General features: G+C 38.5%; 1 protein-coding gene across 1 annotated transcript; it reads right to left on the bottom strand.

The window, feature by feature from the left end:
- Positions 1-9470: 9470 nt before the first annotated feature.
- Positions 9471-18531, bottom strand: bpnt2 (3'(2'), 5'-bisphosphate nucleotidase 2). Its single transcript, XM_080836855.1, has 5 exons — positions 17724-18531; positions 17288-17447; positions 13012-13107; positions 12497-12658; positions 9471-11090 (listed from the first exon to the last, which is right to left on the bottom strand). The coding sequence occupies exons 1-5, from the start codon at positions 18060-18062 to the stop codon at positions 10822-10824; spliced, it is 1026 nt and encodes a 341-aa protein (XP_080692981.1). The 5' UTR covers positions 18063-18531; the 3' UTR covers positions 9471-10821.
- Between the last annotated feature and the right edge of the window lie 1260 nt (positions 18532-19791).

The raw sequence follows: 19791 nt of genomic DNA, 5'->3' as shown, positions 1-19791 counted from the left end.
TTGTTACACATAGTCAACTTTTAATAGTGAGTACTTCTTCTTCTAATCCATGGATACAACCCCTGTAGACTTCTATGAAGCCTGCTCTGCAGGACCACTTGTAGAGACATTTGATTTCTCTCTCTAGCCTCATATGAATCTTTTTCTTTGTTCCAGAGCACTTCAATATTAAACACTTGAAGTGTTGTACAAGATGTAAAGAAAGGAATTCAAGTCAATTTCTTGGGTTCAAGCGGGTTCTCTCAAAGGAGGATCCTTGAGACTTGTGGAATGGAATGGAGACCACTGCGAGGGCGGTTAGCCAGAGTAGAGGATGCTTGAGGAGGGACTCAAGAACTCTGACACCTCCCTCTGGGCCAAACATGAGTCACTCTCTTTGTGGCAAAACTTTTCTTTACTTTCAAGAATGTTTTAGAGTAGCCCAGTTGTATATTTCTGAAAATAGATTTGGTACCCAGTCAGTAGAAGAAGTGAATGTTCCACATGTGACTATTCAAACTATAACACTTTTGAACTATTTTACTTCAAGACTATTTTAATCTTACATTATGCACATCATTGTTGAACAAGTAGGTATTTTTTAGCTATCCACAGGGGAATACATTTCTTGTTCTATTGGTTAACACCCAAGCCCCTTAACACACATCATGGATGCACCATAATCATCATACTGATACCTAACACTACAACAGCAGCAGAGACGCCTTTGTGAACATTTCACTGGGGTTGTCAAGTGGGCATCTTCCTTTGTGTTTCATGGAGTTAGGCCCTCGACACGTCCAGTAGACTCATCAGTGGTGTCTGACATCCCCGGCCCGCCCCCCTGCATACCCACAATGGGTTAGAAGACATGTCAAAAAGCAGGTCTCAAGCCCACATACACCTCAAGATACACCACAGACATAACTGACAGACCCTCACCACAGACATTACAAACAGACCCTCACCACAGACATAACTGACAGACCCTCACCACAGACATAACTGACAGACCCTCACCACAGACATAACTGACAGACCCTCACCACAGACATAACTGACAGACCCTCACCACAGACATTACAGACAGACCCTCACCACAGACATAACTGACAGACCCTCACCACAGACATAACTGATAGACCCTCACCACAGACATAACTGACAGACCCTCACCACAGACATAACTGACAGACCCTCACCACAGACATAACTGACAGACCCTCACCACAGACATTACAGACAGACCCTCACCACAGACATTACAGACAGACCCTCGGCACAGACATTACAGACAGACCCTCACCACAGACATAACTGATAGACCCTCACCACAGACATAACTGACAGACCCTCACCACAGACATAACTGACAGACCCTCACCACAGACATTACAGACAGACCCTCACCACAGACATAACTGATAGACCCTCACCACAGACATTACAGACAGACCCTCACCACACAAAAAATGGTTTTGGGGTGTTGTAAATGTGCCTTAGTTAAATGTGTATATTATACATGAAATTACTACATTTTGTCAATCTCACAATAATATTAGATAAACTACACTGAACTACCTAATTGTATTATGTAAAACAATACTTAGGACGACACATGTTATTTATTAGTAAACTCCATGCAAGATTTTATGTAGAATGTGCAAGCAAAGACTATTGGTGCAAGTGCCCAGTGAAATGTACACAATTTTTTTTAGTATTCAATAGACATGCGCATTTGACACTGCAACTCCAGAATTCACGCGACGCAAGCCATTTCGAGAGACACATGAAGTGAACTTCACTGCTGGCGCTGAATCGTCCGACGACAACCATCTTCACTACAAGGCAAACCTTTGAAATGGTTAGGTTCAGTTGCCTTCAGTTAGCCCAATTACCAATTGAATATATCTTGCTGGTCTAAACTGACTCAGTGAAGGCGCTGTTCTCTGCAAAACATGTTGGCGTAATTTCCTTGTTTACATCATCACCTGCACATTAGTTCACTCCATTGTCAAAATACCATGAAAAACATCATGGTACTGTAATATGGATCTATTGGATCTCTTGGACAAATCAGTAACTAGGTTGCACCGGCGAGCGGGAATCTGTACCAGCACGGTGGCATAGCGGGTAGGCCACAGCACCATGAATCTGAGGAACACAGGTGTAAAACCCGCAGAGTGCAAGATTTACAAAATCACCTGAAAGTCACAGGTTCGATACCCACAATTGGCAATCATGTCCCAGGTTACTGAATGACTACCCCGGTACCAGAGTACATTCCCTACGAATCACCCACACTGGATCCTCCTCCCCATCCAATAATTTATTATAGTGAGGGTATTTAAAAAATCTGTAATTGTAGGTAAACATTTACCTAAAAAAACTTTGTAAGCTTTACGTAATATATTATAGTAAAGGACATTTGGAAAATCTGTGTAATTGAATGTCAATATTTACCTAAAAAATCTTTGTAAGCTTTACGTGATATATTGCAGTAAAGGATATTTGGGGAATCTGTGTAATTACCTGAAAAAGGTAGGTGGAAATTGCTACCACAATGTTTTTGAGTAAATATTGTCAGTTATTTTTTACAGTGCACAGACATAACTGACAGACCCTCACCACAGACATAACTGACAGACCCTCACCACAGACATAACTGACAGACCCTCACCACAGACATAACTGACAGACCCTCACCACAGACATAACTGACAGACCCTCACCACAGAAATTACAGATAGACCCTCACCACAGAAATTACAGACAGACCCACTCAACAACTATGGTCCAATGTCAAAAGCAAAAGTGTGAAGAGGCAGGTGTGTTTGCATGTTTTCCTTGATATAAGTCTAGTATATATTTCACAACAGGGCATTATAATAAGGCTATACTGTTAGAACTGTAGTCTAGCCTATAACCTTTGTTTCTTGTTTATATCCGTTTATATACAATCTGTTTTTATCTCTTGTTTATCTATCTTGTCTGTATCTTTAATCTAAAAGGAACCATCAGGTCAGCTGTCAGCGGAAGTAGGCTTCATCAGAGCTGCTCTCGTATGACCACTCCTGTAATGTGGGCACAGTTTAATTAGGGATATATTCCTGGAAAAAGAGTGTGCTTGGGAATCAAACGCAGGGAAGGTGACAGAAGCGACAGTTTAATTTTCCACGTTACTCAGTTGAGGATAATTGCTTCCAGAGGTGATACAACCATTTTCATTTTTATTGACCCTGAAAGCACACAGTAATTACCTTTAAAAGCTGCCACTGTTTGCATTTCAAAGGAACTGCTCACAATAAAATCGTATTGTATTTTCCATGTGGGGAGAGAGATCATCCTCTGTGAAAAACCCAAACAAGATAATAATGCTTCCAAATCTTCTGCTCTTCCGCAGCAAAGCCAACATAGAAGTTAAGTTACTGAAATAGCTGTCATTTTCTTCACCTGTGATTTAACTTTTTCCTTTATTTTCCTTTATAAGGTTTTGGCACATTTCCTTAATTTTTGTGAAGTGTGAAGAGTGAAGTTAATATATTACATAATATAATGTTATATACGTATATATATATATATATTATGGCATGCATTCAGGAAATTAACATTTGAATATATATATACAAAAGTCTGAATATATATACAAAACTCTGAATACAAAAGTCTGAATATATATACAAAACTCTGAATATATATACAAAAGTCTGAATATATATACAAAAGTCTGAATATATATACAAAAGTCTGAATATATATATACAAGAGTCTGAATATATATACAAAAGTCTGAATATATATATACAAAACGAAGTCTGAATATATATATATACAAAACAAAGTCTGAATATATATACAAAAGTCTGAATATATATATACAAAACGAAGTCTGAATATATATACAAAACTCTGAACTCTGAAGCGCTCAATCCGTCTTTGTCCGCCATATTGGATTGAGCGTTTCCTATTAAATCAATGGAACCAAAATGTTTGTAATTACGTATTTTCTGCTTCATGAAACTCTGTTTTTCTGTTGTATTGTTCAATTTTGACATTGATTTCTCCCTAGAAATGCAATAATAACACGTTTATTTTACACCGTTTGACTTCACGAAGGATAGTTTTAGAGGCAGGTTCCCCATTGACTTGACTGGGGTCTTGTCAAAACCTTCGTAATTCCTTGTTTTCTGCTTCATGAAATACTGTTTTTCTGTTATGGTAGGGTGACCAGACGTGCTCTTTTTCGGACATGTCCTCTTTTTGAGACCTAAAAAATGCGTCCGGCAGGGATTCCCAAATCGTTCGGGATTTTGCCTCGTCGGGTGCTTCACAAAATGATATTTCTACGAATAAGAAAGGGTAGACAAATTTCTGGAAACACACACGTGACCATTAACTGGTTGTTTTGTGCAGAAGTACCTTATGTTATTTATACCCTTGGAATGGCCAACCTATCTAGGTCATGGTGAGTATTATTTTGTAGAAGGGAAATAGTCAGTAGCAATCTATAACACAATTATATGCTTATCCTACATAAACTATGGAAACTATTACAAAAAAAAATATTCTATTCAATGAATAATGTCTTATTTTCATTGGTATATGCAATGAGGATTTCTGGGTAATCATTTTTTGTCCAATGTCATGTCTCTATTTGATCATGTGACGAGAGGATACGATGTGTAGGCTATCCCATTTAAACGTAAAAATGTCCTTCGTTAAGTCAAACGATGCAACATGAACGTGTTATTATTGCATTTTTAGCGAGAAATCAATGTTTAACATAGCCTTATAACAGAAAAACAGTATTTCATGAAGCAGAAAACAAGGAATTAAGAAGGTTTTGATGAGACCCCAGTCAAGTCAATGGAAGACTTGCCTCTAAAAATATCCTTCGTGAAGTCAAACGGTGTAACATAAACGTGTTATTATTGCATTTCTAGTGAGAAATCAATGTCAAAATTGAACAATATAACAGAAAAACAGTATTTCATGAAGCAGAAAATACGTAATTAAAAACATTTTGGTACCATTGATTTAATAGGAAGCGCTCAATCCAATATGGCGGACAAAGACGGATTGAGCGCTTCAGAGTTCAGAGTTTTGTATATATATATTCAGACTTCGTTTTGTATATATATTCAGACTTTTGTATATATATTCAGACTTTTGTATATATATATTCAGACTTTTGTATATATATTCAGAGTTTTGTATATATATTCAGACTTTTGTATATATATTCAGACTTTTGTATATATATTCAGACTTTTGTACATACATATTCAGACTTTTGTATGTATATTCAGAGTTTTGTATATATATTCAGACTTTTGTATATATATTCAGACTTTTGTATATATATATATTCAAATGTTAATTTCCTGAACGGCATGCCATAATATATATATATATATATATATATTTTTTTTTTCAAACTCTTTAAGAACAATACATTCAACAATATGGCAGTGTACCCTGGTAGGGCATTCTTCATTTCCAAAGTGATTAAGAATCTGTCACAGACATTGTTTGTCCACCATACCAGATTATGATTATTTTCTCTCTTCTCTCAAATGGACTGCAGCACCATGTGTGGCCATCAAAAGTTTCCAGTGCCCCCTAATAATCAGAAGTTGTTTCTCTCAGTTCATTATGCAGACCCCTTTAGAAAGAGCCCATCATTGGTAAGAATACTATGACTGTACAATCCCCCTACATTGGAAAGAATACTCTGACTGTAAAATCCCCTCAATCTGGGAAGAATACTCTGACTGTATGATCCCCTAAATCTGGTAAAAATACTATGACTGTATAATCCCCTTAATCTGGTAAAAATACTATGACTGTATAATCCCCTTAATCTGGTAAAAATACTATGACTGTATAATCCCCTTAATCTGGTAAGAATACTCTGACTGTATGATCCCCTAAATCTGGTAAGAATACTCTGACTGTATGATCCCCTTAATCTGGTAAGAATACTATGACTGTATAATCTTCCTACATTGGACTGGTAAATTGGCTGTGGATTGCATTTTTGCCACATCTCCTACCTTTGGCCTGATTGAATTCAACTTCATTATAATCAGTGAGTAATCAAGATTGGTATTACAAATACTGTAGCCTAATCCAAAAATATAACTGGAATTCATGAAATATATGTAAATATCAAAGTTCAAAGTACTTTATTTGTCATTGTCGCAAAGACAACGAGACAGTAGAGGCAGCAACAGACAGCTAAAGAAAACTTAGGATGCTGTGAATGTTATCTTCCACAGCTAAATAATAATAAATAACATTTAATAAATAGATTAATAAATATCTCTGAGTAAATTAAACATTTTAAATATATGTCAAATACTATGATGGATTATGGCAATTGCTGGTGTCTCTACTATCTTTCTTACAAAGCCACGCTCTAATACCCTTATTCCTGAACTGTTGAACTGAAGAGCAAACAAGCTATGTAACGCGATAGCAAAAGTTGAACTAACGATTTAGCAAGCAATGAGCTGTACGTTATAAATACCTTTTTTTGACAATGCACGGCCCCCAACTCTATTAGAATAAATATGCTTGACAGCAGGCTTATAATATTCAACAGCATGCTTAATTCTAACATGAACTTGACCCTCCTTGAAAAAAACTTTCATAACAGCCAATTTACCAGGCCTATTAACTCATACAATAATAACCCCTCAAAATGTAAAGGTAGCAAATGTCAAAACGAAGAGTTTTTCACTTTCTCTTTTAAAATCTTGACGTCAATGACACATGCAGGCTAAGGAGAGTGAGCAGGTGTCCCATTCTGCGTTGTAGGCCCACTGCACAGCATTCCAAGGGGATCAGGAAGCAGCCCTTTCCACTGCTGTTTAAGTTCAGGTTAATGATGTTCATGGGGAGCATGGTTGAAAGATAGATTGGGATGATGATAGGAGAAGCCCTGTTGGTAATTGACCTTATTGGATGCTGCACGCTCCCGTCTGTGGGCCCTGGTGATTAAAATGGTCACCGGACAATGTTGCACCTAAATGGCTTTTATTATTTGATATGCAATGAAAAAGACATAGAGGAGGCATCAGTACCGTCTGCTGACGAGCAGGCATCAATGTGAAGCATGGAAGAATAGTGGGAAGAGAATGAAACCACCAGCAATGGCCAGCTAGGGTCCAGAAAGACAGGGTCTAAACATGGTACAACAGACTTAATCATAGACAACGAAGATCAGGATTTCTAGATTACCTACGTCAAAGGGAAGAAAACACACGCCAGGGTCAATGTGCTAGCCTGGTTTACCACCAGGGCGGCGGGGTGGGAAACCACAGACCAGCCACCAGCGGGCTCACAGAGTTGAAGACTGTGTATTTTATTTGCATTTTTAGGCATATACACAGAAATATTAGGAAAGATATAACCAAAAAGGGTTAGCGACGTTTCAGTAATTTAAGAAACTTAAGTTTAAGAGAATAGCCTTAGAGTATGAATTACTGTATGTACCTCCAGTGATAGATGTTTTGAGAATATATTTTTGATAAAAAGATGCTTGCATATTTTTCTATGTAAGTTTAATCATGTGTGAATGAGGGGATTTTGTATGATCTTTTGCAAGCTGACCTGGGAGTGCCCAAGGAAGTCTTTGTTTGATTTCTCCCACTCTGGTACATTGCTCACGACACTGTATAGGATATTGATAGAATGATAAGATAAGGTTCAAATTGGCTTGGCTACATAGAATTATGTGCGCTCATAAGGGGAGTATAGACTATTGATAGTTTTGACATAGACATAATGCTAAAATAAGAGTAATGATCTGCTTCCACGACATAGTACTGAGGCTGTAATGACTCCAACCTATTCATCATCCAGTGATTTAACACTACATCTGCTGTTCTCTGCTTTCTAGTTGACCACTGGACAAAATCACCTGGAAATCCAGGAGACTTCCAGCATTGTCTCTTTCAATGTTGAATCCAAGTCAGACGGAAGATGAGCTCTCAATTTTGTTCAAAAGGAACTACTGTTAGCTAGTGTAGCTAAAGCCAGTTTATGCTAGGCAAATTTTGGCACCACATTAGCAGCTTCACAAAACAAGACAGACTACTTTTGCACAGCTTTTCAAGTCTCATTGTTCTGTAAATATGCATGGCTTAAAAATCACAAGTTATTTTATAATGTTTTGAGTTTGAGTGGGCCATGGCCTGTGAATGCCCACCCACCCCTGTCCTAAGGTGATTTTACAGATGAGAACAGGCCCAGCTGCCATACTGCTCTGCCGTGTGGGTTAAGTTACCCTGGCAGTGTGGATAGGTACGGTGAACAGTAAATGCCTGGTCTGCTCAATTATTTGATTTGAAATGGCCTTGAATCATTTTTCTTGCAACACTGCATAGCAAAGTTAATCACATGATTCATACACTTATTATGCATGGTAGATTGCAAGTTGTTCAACATAACAAAAATAGGACTGGGTGGTCAACACAGATGGCAAATGCTTAATCAGTTTACCTTTCATGCCTCTTAGTCATACTTCATATATTTCTCCGCCGGATCCACATCTCATTATTGTGGACTCTTATTCAGGCAGTCACAATGGGTACTGTAGAGTCAAATAATGAAAGCCCTTAACATAAGATTGGTTCTTACAGGTTGACAATTTCATTGGGGCTCATTAATGGAATGTATCAGGATAGATGTATGAGGTGAACAAAATGTGTGTGAAATCAGTAAGATGGTGTCTATCTAAGCAGCCTCACAATTCATCTAAGGAAAATGTTGAAAGCATGTAGATCGATTAAAGCCATACAAAGGGAAGGCGAACAAAAATGGCACTTTTATCCAACATCTTTTAAACCCTCTGCAGAATTGAGGTAATTGAATGCTCATCTCCAACCTCCTCCTCATCCTTATTCAACAGTCTGTGTAGTGGCTATAGAGAAAGCGGCACATTTTATATGGGTTGATTGATTGATACCTCAAACGCTTTCCTCATGCATGCTCTGTGTTTCACCATGATGTACACAGGAAGCTCCACTCCAGTTTGTTTTAAGACTAAATTACATTTATAAAAGAAAAAACTGCTGGCATCTGCAAGATATCTGTCCAGGCCCAGTCCACTGACGCATGACACACAGCCCTTTACACACACCATTACAATACATTCACCTTCCAAATAATAGAGAGAAGGTCAAATAGAATATGATATTAGAGCCATCACAAAGGTCAAATGTCATTGAGAATGGGCATAATAAACCTTCTTTGTTTATTGTGCTAATTGTTCAATATCTCCAATCAGGCTGCTCCTAAATAATGTCATCATGCCCGAAATAATTAAACACATTTACAGGGCTGGTCAAGACCAAAATGATGTGCACAAAAACAATACCTAAATAAAACTCTGCCTGGTATGTTGTTAGCACTCTGGTGTTTCAGAATAACGGTTGGTAGTATTCTATGACTTCAATAGGCCCATATTATCTACAGACTTAATGCAGTATTTAAAGGTTTTTAATCAGAAATGTAAAACATCCCCCTCTGATTTGTCATTCATACTTCATGCTCACCACAAAAAACACAAAAAGACATATATATATGACAATATTCACCACAGCTTCAATGTAAACATAAAGCTGTTCAACAATTTGCCAAAACAAAGCTTGACAGTGTGAAGTCATATTCATCACAGTGAATTTATGTTATAACAGGAGCAAGATTGACCCATTGTGTATACGGACATACATCACATCAACAGAATTATCAGACTACATTCTTTCATTGTATTGTTGTAAGAATGGATGAAATATATTAAACATACATATATTACCATAACCAGAAATAATTTACAAATATTCAATCTCATGAAAGCTGTTGAAACCACTATTGAAATAGCATGAGAAGCACTGTAAGCGGATACCAAATGAGAAAGAAGCCTATTTATAAAGCTGTTTTAAATGTTTCTAAAATGCACAAATAGTAAGTACCTAAAAATGTGTGTTTAGTTTGCAGACTTGATTCTTCACTCGAGTTCTACCTTGATCAAACATACAAAGAGCACAAGATGAAAATCATTCCTACAGTAAGAGACAGGGTTGGGAGTAAGAGAACAGACAGCTTGAAAAGCCAAGGTCCAACCGCAGTAGTCAGGCACCATCCATCAATACAGACACAAGACACCAGTCTGTCACTGTCTGCACAGTTTAGCACGAAGGTAAACACCCTACACAGTTATAGGGAAGTAGCCTTAATAAGGTCCTGTTTCAAAACTCATTTTCATGCAGATGCATCAGGTCCAAACACCCACAAGGCAAGCCCTCAGAAAAAAATTTGAACTCTTTATAGAATAAGAGCATTGCCAACTTATTTAAATTTAATTCAGAGTTGTAACATAAAGTACTACCTCCAGGATACTGCTAGCTAGCTACTTCCCACATCAGAAGAGTTTAAATGTCAACATCCCTGTATTAGTCACTGTTATTTTATTAGACCCAACTGTAAAAAAGGCTCTGAACACTCCTGGCCGGCCAATTTGTTTAAAGTTTAACAATTCTCACAGCTCTAAGATTCTAAAACCAACTCAATCTGTGGGAATATCAAGTACCAGTCTAATGCAGCTGAACCCCTTTCAGTTTTTTAATGCCAAAGGCACTCTTAACAAAACAAAACAAAAATCACCCATACAGTTCACAGAAACAATATAAAACAATGTAGAGCTACTTCCTATATTACCATGTCTTTATACAAAAGCAATAATATGAATAGTTATACAACATATAGCTCAAGAGTGTTTGGTGGTTGCTTCATCAGTTTATCAGACATCCTATCCGACTCATGTGTTCAGAATATCTAGTGTTTGTCTTTCTCAATGCTAGATAGCCGGTCCACCAGAGCTTTGTGGTCCACTTTGACACTAGCGAGCAGTCCCCCGTCATTTCTCTCAGACCCAGAGTAATCAATCTCTTGTCCTTTCAGCGTGGTCATGTGACCCCCAAGTGCTTTTAGAATTGCATTGCCTGCACAGATGTCCCACTTCTTGATGAAGGTGACGTGGACATAGATATCTGCCTCTTCATACTCCTCATCAGGGGGGTCCAGAAGGGCAAGCACCTTGTAACCTGGAAGGATCATGGACATACTCAAATCAACATATATCTCTTCAACATATAAGACATATTTCAGAGGCATCTCTTAACCATTTGGAGTTGGAGCCAGATTTAAGCACTTTGGTGATTCTGATATGCTCTGATCTTGAAAATGTCAGCTTCTTTAAACAGTGGTTCCAGAGTGAAATGGATTTTTTATAGCCAGCACAATTTCAGCTATTATAACAGGGTAGTTTATATGCCATATTTGTATGTTTTTCTAATATCATTAGTAAATATATTCATTGCAAAATGTAGTTTTGGCTTGTGGAAAAACCAGACCATAGTGATGAACCGTTTTGGAAACTTTTTCTCTAAGGGCTAGGCTATATGTATGCTGAGAATTAACATTTTCACAAGTTCCCGTTTGTTAAAAAAGAAAAACAAATCACTATGAGAAAATTAATGCCTCCTGTGGTGGTTAAATAACTGCTTTAGAGATGCTGACTTCAATTCTGTTCAGTAAAATGCATGTGTATGGCATCTCTGTATTGCCCCATGATATTTAATTATATCCCATTATATGCCTGTTGCTATCCCACTGCTGGACAATGTGAAAAAAGCACTACAAAGCAAGTCACTTAGCTAATGCGTCACCAATTCTGCAAGGTGAGCAGACACTAGCTTGATTTGTTAGCTGCAACCTGTTGCTTAAAATTAATCTGATGTTTTAGGCGTGAGAGCTGTAATGTTACGTTTTATAGGAGACCCAAGGTTAAGAGTACAGCGTACACTCAGTCAAAAGTGAAGCCAGCGGAGGGAATCGGGACGTGCTCAAATGCTAACACTAAAATGACATACTTCCAGTCAACTTGCATACTCTATATGGCCATATAGCGTTTATCTCCCTATTATTATGGTATCCAAATGGTTCCTTTTAATCATCCAGTTGAACCTCAACTAGCAATTCATCCTGGTGAAGTTCCTTATTAGATCACATCACATTGGCCATAGAATAGAAAAGTTTGGCAATACCTTTTAATTATGTCTTTATCATGTTATGCGTTCTGAGTGGACAAGACAGTGGTTATTTGTTAAAAAAAAAAAAATGCTTCAAAATATATGGCATTTTGTGGCAGTTATAGTTAACTTTGTCCCGGCTGACCTTGTTTGACCCTTAAACGAAAACTAATGAACTAGTGGGTGTTGGGACTGTCCAACTGGTGCAGTGACTAAGAAATGTGCACACTCGTATATTTTAATTTATTTTATATACTTTTAAAACAATAATTGAATTTGTCAGCTGATTTTTTTTGGAAGGTTTATGTCAATACTATCATGATGTTTGTATTATAAAGGGGTAAAGAAATTGGGATTTAAATCCAAGCCAATTTGAATTCCTTGCTGACACTAGTCTAGAGGGTTGAAATGTGCTGTACCTGCGCCCCCTGCTGGAATGATGACAGTATTGTTTCCAAAGGCGTCCTCAATGAAGCCCTTGACTTTGCCTGCATGAGAGCGGGAGACGATGACTTTGGGGGCATTAATGCTGTATTCCGATCGTGGAAGTACATTGGCACCATCACCAACCAAAGCCCAAGCTGCAAAGAAGCAAACATAAGACTGATCTAGGACATCCAATATTTCACAGTAGTTACAGGGATATGTAGTTTATAAAAACATTAAAGGTAAAACATTTGCCATTGTATTCGTGGAGGGGTAAAACCCAGAATATCAACAGAAATTCCACATTGAAACTGTTTTACATCAAACTGAAATGCTGTTGTATACACTTGAAATGTTACTGTTGAAGTTGATACCCTTCAGCAGCCAAAGGCAAAGTTAATCTTACAAAAAAGACTGACTTGAAAATATCCTGTATGTCTGTGAAATGTTACCCTTTGAACATTAAGGCATAATATATTCTTTATGTGGAACTCATAGCTGGGCCTACCAGTGTATCCTGTAAAGGGTTTGTGAATCACACCGATGACAGGTTCACCATCTACAGCCACGCAGACCATTGTTGTAACATACTTCCTGAGGTTCTCTGTGGAGAAAGACCGGACATGAGCACTAAAAAGAAAATGACAACTGACAAAGCAGTCTATCACAAAATTCACATTAGTTCACCATCTTAAAGTTTGTTTATAAGTACTACACAACACTAACTCAAACACGTTTAACTACACAACCCACTTCGATCTCACAGACATGCAAGGCAGTCAGAGTTCCCACCTCCTGTGAATGGGGTTACATTGAGGTACATTGAGCCTACACAAGTAGCCAAAGACTCCCATATTTTAGGAATGTAATGTATCTATGTAATCATCACTGAAATCAAACATTTAGGTTTGTCAAAAACAAAGACAGTGCTAATATCAATAAAGGACATGTATGAGAGCACTTGTCCTTCAGGCATCAGTGTGCTGCAGCATCACAGATTTCACAACATTTATCATATAAAAAATATCCTGGCATTATGAAGATTGATATCTTCTGTCTGCGCCTAATTAGAGCTGTCTGTTAAGACTGTTCAAGTTCTGACTTAGAATGGGAGAATGGGTGTCTTTATTATATTTGTGTGTGTGTGGTGTGAGGGAGAGAGAATTACAAGTTAGTAACCATTGGTGAATAATTACTAAAAAATATTTTTTAGGGAAAATGTGTTTTTTTGAAATTATTATTTATTTATTTTTTAAGCAAGACAAATGTGTAGGTTGGCAACTTTTGGAAACATTAAACGACACAGAATTAATTGATTCCGCCTCATTTACAAAGGAATAATGATTGTTGTGGACCTCATGAGAGATAAAGTATCTATCGTCACCAACCAACCAACCAACACAATCAGTGCCTAAGTGTCCATCAACTCCGTGCTACTTGATAACTGGGAAAATGCATCTTCACAATGCCATTTTGTTAATGATTTTTCATGCTGCCGGACATGTTCGGACATGTTCGGTTCAGTTAAGAAGTCTACGACTTATTATTGTAAAACTAAATTGGCTACTGTCTACACAAACGTGTCAAATACATTTGGAAAATTGTGTGATGATGCCCTTTGTTGTACTCTGTATTTTATATGTATTTAATTATTTACTTAAAACAAAGATATTTCATGTTTTGTCGGGTCAACTTATTTGTTTATTTGTAAATATACATCCATTCCTGCCATTCAGGCCTGCAACACATTCCAAAAGAAGTTTGTATGGGGTAGTAATGAGGTAGAACAATTAAACAATGATGTGATTTGAAACTAGTGATGTCAACAGGACATTGTAATTATGATTTGGTACAAAAGCAGCATCCAGGATAGGCCTAGTCAAAGATGGGCAGAGGATCGCCAGTTTGACAACAAATGCGTGAGCAAATTATTGAAAAGTAACACTATGGAGTTTCTGGAGCCGCCAGGTAGGGGTTGACGCTAGTTTGTCATAAACAAAGTAAGCTGATTTCAACAGGTTTCGCTGTCAACAGTTTAGCCGCTAGCAAGACATCTCATTAGCGATGCAAGCAAGCTTGTTATAACACAGTTGGACATTGATGCTAGTTATAAGTGCTCTCACGTCAGCTTCTTTGTAATGTTATTGTCATAGCTATGTTGGCTAGCTTGCCAACAACTTTCCTAACAAAGTCAAACTGATGCCTGTCTGTCAGATCATAGTGCTAATCTATTTTACTTATTACTGTCTTTATTACCAACTAATTCTCATCTCCCTGTACGCTGCTCTCGATTCCTTAACTCTTCTCCCAGGCCCTCATAGCTGCCCCAAATACGCACTATTGAGGCTTCCCCTCCCCATCTAAGCACTGAAGAACTAACTTCCCTATTCTACACCACCGGTTCTTCTATTTTAGACTCTATTGCACCCCCCTTAAATGGAAAAGGCCCAAACCTAAAGGTTTACCTTGGCTCAATGACGCCACCAGAGCCTTAAGGTGCAGAAGCAGGGCGGAAGTGGAAACATGGTAAGCTTCTGAGAGACACCCGTCTCAACTACCAGGACGCAGTTAAAGCTGCTAGAACAAAATACTTTTCTGCAAATTATTGAAAAGTAACACTATGGAGTTTCTGGAGCCGCCAGGTAGGGGTTGACTCGCTAGTTTGTCATAAACAAATCAGCTTACTTTGTTTATGACAAACTAGCGAGTCAACCCCTACCTGGCGGCTCCAGAAAGCTTTAAATCAGCTTACTTTGTTTATGACAAACTAGCGAGTCAACCCCTACCTGGCGGCTCCAGAAACTCCATAGTGTTACTTTTCAATAATTTGCAGAAAAGTATTTTGTTGAGTATGACAAAGTATGACATCGTCAGGCTAGCTCATCATAGCAGAGTCTGCCTTTTTAAAAGTATCCAATGACCTGCTCCTCTCTGATGACTCTGGTGACTGTGCTGTTCTGAATCTTCTTGACCAAAGTGCAGCTTTTGACACAGTAGAGCACAACATTTTAATTGAGACTAAGCCTAAGCTGAATAACCACAATTTCCGGTCCCTAAGACGACTCTGCATCAAGAACCGTCATTCATCTTTAAGTGATAGGACCACATGGGCTCAGGATTACTTTGGCAAACCTTTGTCAAGCAATACAATACGTAGTTACATCCACAAATGCCAGTTACAACATTACTGATAAAAGGAAGCCTTATGTTAACCGTGTCCAGAAGCGCTGTTGACTTCTCTGGGCTTGGAAGCACCTGGGATCACACAGTGGAAACGTGTATTATGGTCATACAAATTGGTATTTTGGGTCTTCTTTGGAAGAAATGGACGCCGTGTGGTTTGGACCAAAGAAGAAAAAAAACATCCAAACTGTTACCAGCAACAAGTCCAAAAGCCAGGGTCTTTCATGGTATGGGGTGTGTCCGTGCCCTTGGCAAAGGTAACTTACACTTCTGTGATGACAGCATTAATGCTGAAAAGTACATACATTTTGGAGCAACTTGTGTTGCCTTCAAGACAACATCCTTTCCAGGGACACCCATGCATATTTCAACAAGACAATGCAAAACCACATCCTGCACACATTTCAAAGGCATGGCTGAGGAAGAAGAGGGTGCAGGTGCAGGTGCAGGTGCAGGTGCTGGACTGAAACGCAAAATGCGACAACGACCACCCCGTACTGGTGGACACCACTTGTTAGCAGTAAGAATGGGACAAAGTTACTCAAGTTAATTTCAATTTAACATACCATCCCAACTTCTTCTGATTTAGGGTTGTAGTTAGTTCTGGCTCTTTGCAGAATGTAGCACATGCCACTTGATTTCAGCCATAGCCACAGAGTCTTACTCTTAGTATAGTTCTCACTTTTCCATGGTGAAGGCTGGTCTCATATGCTTTGTGATTTAAGAGAACTTTCAATGTGATTTAGGAAGACAAAATGCTGTATGAATACAGGCCCTGGTTATGATCAGGTTTTCATACAATAAGACAATAATCAATAGCAGTTTGGTCAGTTTGTTCAATAAGGTTGTGTCCAAGACAAACCAGTTTTCCTGGAAAGTGTTGACTATGGATATCATACTACCACATGTTTGGAAGCTACTACAAATGTGCTACTAGTTCCCTAAGAAGGCTTTGCGTGTGGGTCTGTGTACGGTTCTCTCCCCACATGGAGTTTAAAAAAGACCTGCCACAACTTGGTCATTTAATTAATTATCCACAACAGGAAGGGGTAATTTGAACAAGCACGACTTGATTCAAGTGATGTTTATAGATGCACAAAGATGGAACGTTGCATAACAATTCAAAATATCAGCTGAAAATGTAACACAAGGTTTCTTTGATGTTTATGTCTTTCAAGATTTAAGAAATTGAACAATTATTTTCATTAGGGGAAAGCTTGCGTAAAACCATTGTCAGAAACTAAAGTAGATGTATAAATATTCTCATATAGTATAGAGGGATTAGAGTGATTGGAACAGACGTATGGGGGAGATACGGTAGTGGTACAGGAAGTAGAGGAGTTGTTTAGTAATCGGAATGTTGCTAGTTTGATTCCCCACTCCTCCTTACCAAGTGTTAGTGTCCTTGTGCAAGGCACTGAACCCCTAACTGCTCCTGAAAAATGCAGTTTCCTTGTACGTCGCTTTGGATAAAAGCGTCTGCTAAATGACTAAATGTAAAGTGCATGTAAGCACACTCACTGGCTACACCATTATTAATGTAACTGTTAAAGACATAGCATATAGACATAATGTATTGTTATCTGCTAAAAGATTCCTACCTGTGTACTCTTGTGTCGCATCCAGTGGATCAATCCAAACAGTGATCCTATCTGCAGCCACCTCCCTACTTGCTCTGACTTTCTGCTGGACGTCATTGGGAATGTCACGTGACCACACCGCAAGGTCTCTCTCTACTTCCTCGTGCTCCTCTGAGTTCACCTGTGTGGAGGGCCCAAGACAGAATCAACCTCCTAATTCACAGTTAATCATATAACAAACTCTTGATATTTCTTAACATTCCTACAAATACAAATGAGTTGTTGTAAACGGTTGAACCAAGTTCGATTCGCAGTCACTGCAGGATGCCTTAGTAAATTGCTTTGGATTAAGCGTATCCTGGATAATACCGGACCTTTGCAAATTCAGGAAGATACAAATGGATGCACTAAGTTTATTAAGGGCCAGGGCCACAAACTGGTTGGAGCCAGGTCTTACCTGCAGAAATGAATACGTGTTTTTGAAGAGGTAATACATCTTGCGGTGAGAACTCAAATCTCCTAATGTGAGTTTCTCACTGGCCCCCTCCTTGGTTTTCCCCTTCGACCTCTCCTCGAGATCGTTGTCCTCACGGATTCTCTTTACTTCACGTCCACCTTCGACAGCAGCTTCGATAGAAAGAGCTAATAAATCGCGTAAATCCACGTTTTTCTGCTGTCTAAACGAATTTATTCTGCTTGAGATCACTCCAGCATAAAGGTGATAGATCACACCAAGTCCTAACAAACAAAACACAGCCACTCCAAGAGGGGACAACCTGATACCCATAGGTGCCATGGTGAAGTCAGATAACAGTAACTAAGCTAACATGGGCTTGCTTCGATAGCCGGTAGTATCGGTGACTGTCACAACAATTTAGCTAGGGTTAGCTAGCTGATACTACACTGAATTTGACTATGAGTAAGCATTTTAACTCTACCAAAACATCACCTAACTACTGTATAGCAAAGAGAAAAAGCCTGGCAGAGATGAGGTCGTCCTCATGTGACGTTTACGTTACGAAGCTGACAACAATGCCAATAAAACCTATTCAGGAGCCTTTGACGACTAGTTAGTCCTGCTGGATTGCTAGCTAAGTGGCATCACCTTTCAACCCTAAAGAGTTCGACTCGTTAGGTTATGCTGACGCTATTCCGATCTGCGGCTAATGAAAACTAAACCATGTGAAGGACAAATCAAATAAGTTAGACAGCTGCCACGTAAACTTAACTTGTTCCACGTCCACGGTAGATGAGTAGTACATGGGGTCAAGGAAAAGTAGCAGCGTGTAGCCTGCGTCAATAACAAAAAAATGGCCGCCATTAGTAATGTTTTTAAAATAAAAGCACGAACTATATAGGGACGTTTATTGTACCATTGGCAACATACAGTAAGGAAGTTAGGAAGTAAGTTAGGAAGTTTGGAAATACAAAGCAAAACTGAAGGGGAAAAACTCGAAATGTCTTTTTTTTATATGAAAAGAGCCAACTTCTGTTGTCATAAAACAACTATGTTCTGCCTATGCATATTAAACAATCTACAGGCACAATTTATTCAGCGATGTATAGGGTACAATCAGTATAAAATACATAGTTTTTAATCAGCTATGTGGACCTTGGTGTGAAATGCAACCTTCTGGTTGTGGTGATCTACATTAGATTTAATGGAGAAATTATAAATAACAACAAAAAAACGAAATGTTCTCATTCCATGGTTATTAGCAAGATGAGTCTAATAAAATGACAACATTTGCAAATGCAGTGTGTTTATCTAAAGTAGTTGGCTGCACAACAGGTATTTGCGTAAAACGCACTAGTCAAACCGTATTTTAAAACAAAACTTTGAATCGGACTTTTACTTTGACGAATTTTGCCGCGATTAAATCTCCTGTTGTCGCTTACTGTGGCTGTCTACGAGGAACAAGGTAAAGTTACATCTTATTCTTTGGATAATTAACTGTAGTTGGCACACTAAGGAAATGGTGCGTTACCGCCATCGTCTGGGCTGGCAAAAAAAGCAACCAGGGGGTCAGGATCATAGATAAAGGCTAGATATCTCACGGTGGAGTCTTGAACGTCCTCACAGGAGGCCGTCTTACGACATGAGAGCTAACTGGAGGGATCAGTGGTACGTTTGGTAACGTCAGTGATCTTCACAAACGTTTACACTCTTATCTCGCTGAAATCTTGACGGATTTACAAATGGCTTGATATAGTCGTCATTATCGTGGTAATAATTCTGGATGCTTGAACATGTTGAAATGTGCAGCTTAATTGTGTATCACGGCTAGTCTACTACTCAGTCATTTTACATAAATTGGCGAGGCATAATTGTTCTTTATTTTCAATATAACTTAAGTTGCACATGATAAAACTGAAGTTGCACATGATTTCCAATCGGGTTTGTTTGTTAAACATCTTACATTGTGATTTCGACAGAAAATTGCTGACTTTATTGCCAGTGAAGATGCCAGACTTTTGTGCAGCCTGCTCTATTGAACGTTCCCTCGAAACGAGAACACGTGGGA

Source organism: Sprattus sprattus (genome assembly GCF_963457725.1).
Source record: "Sprattus sprattus genome assembly, chromosome: 4".
NCBI lineage: Eukaryota > Metazoa > Chordata > Actinopteri > Clupeiformes > Clupeidae > Sprattus > Sprattus sprattus.
The sequence above is the reverse complement of the archived record's forward strand: the minus strand, read 5'-3'. Positions and strand labels throughout refer to the sequence as shown.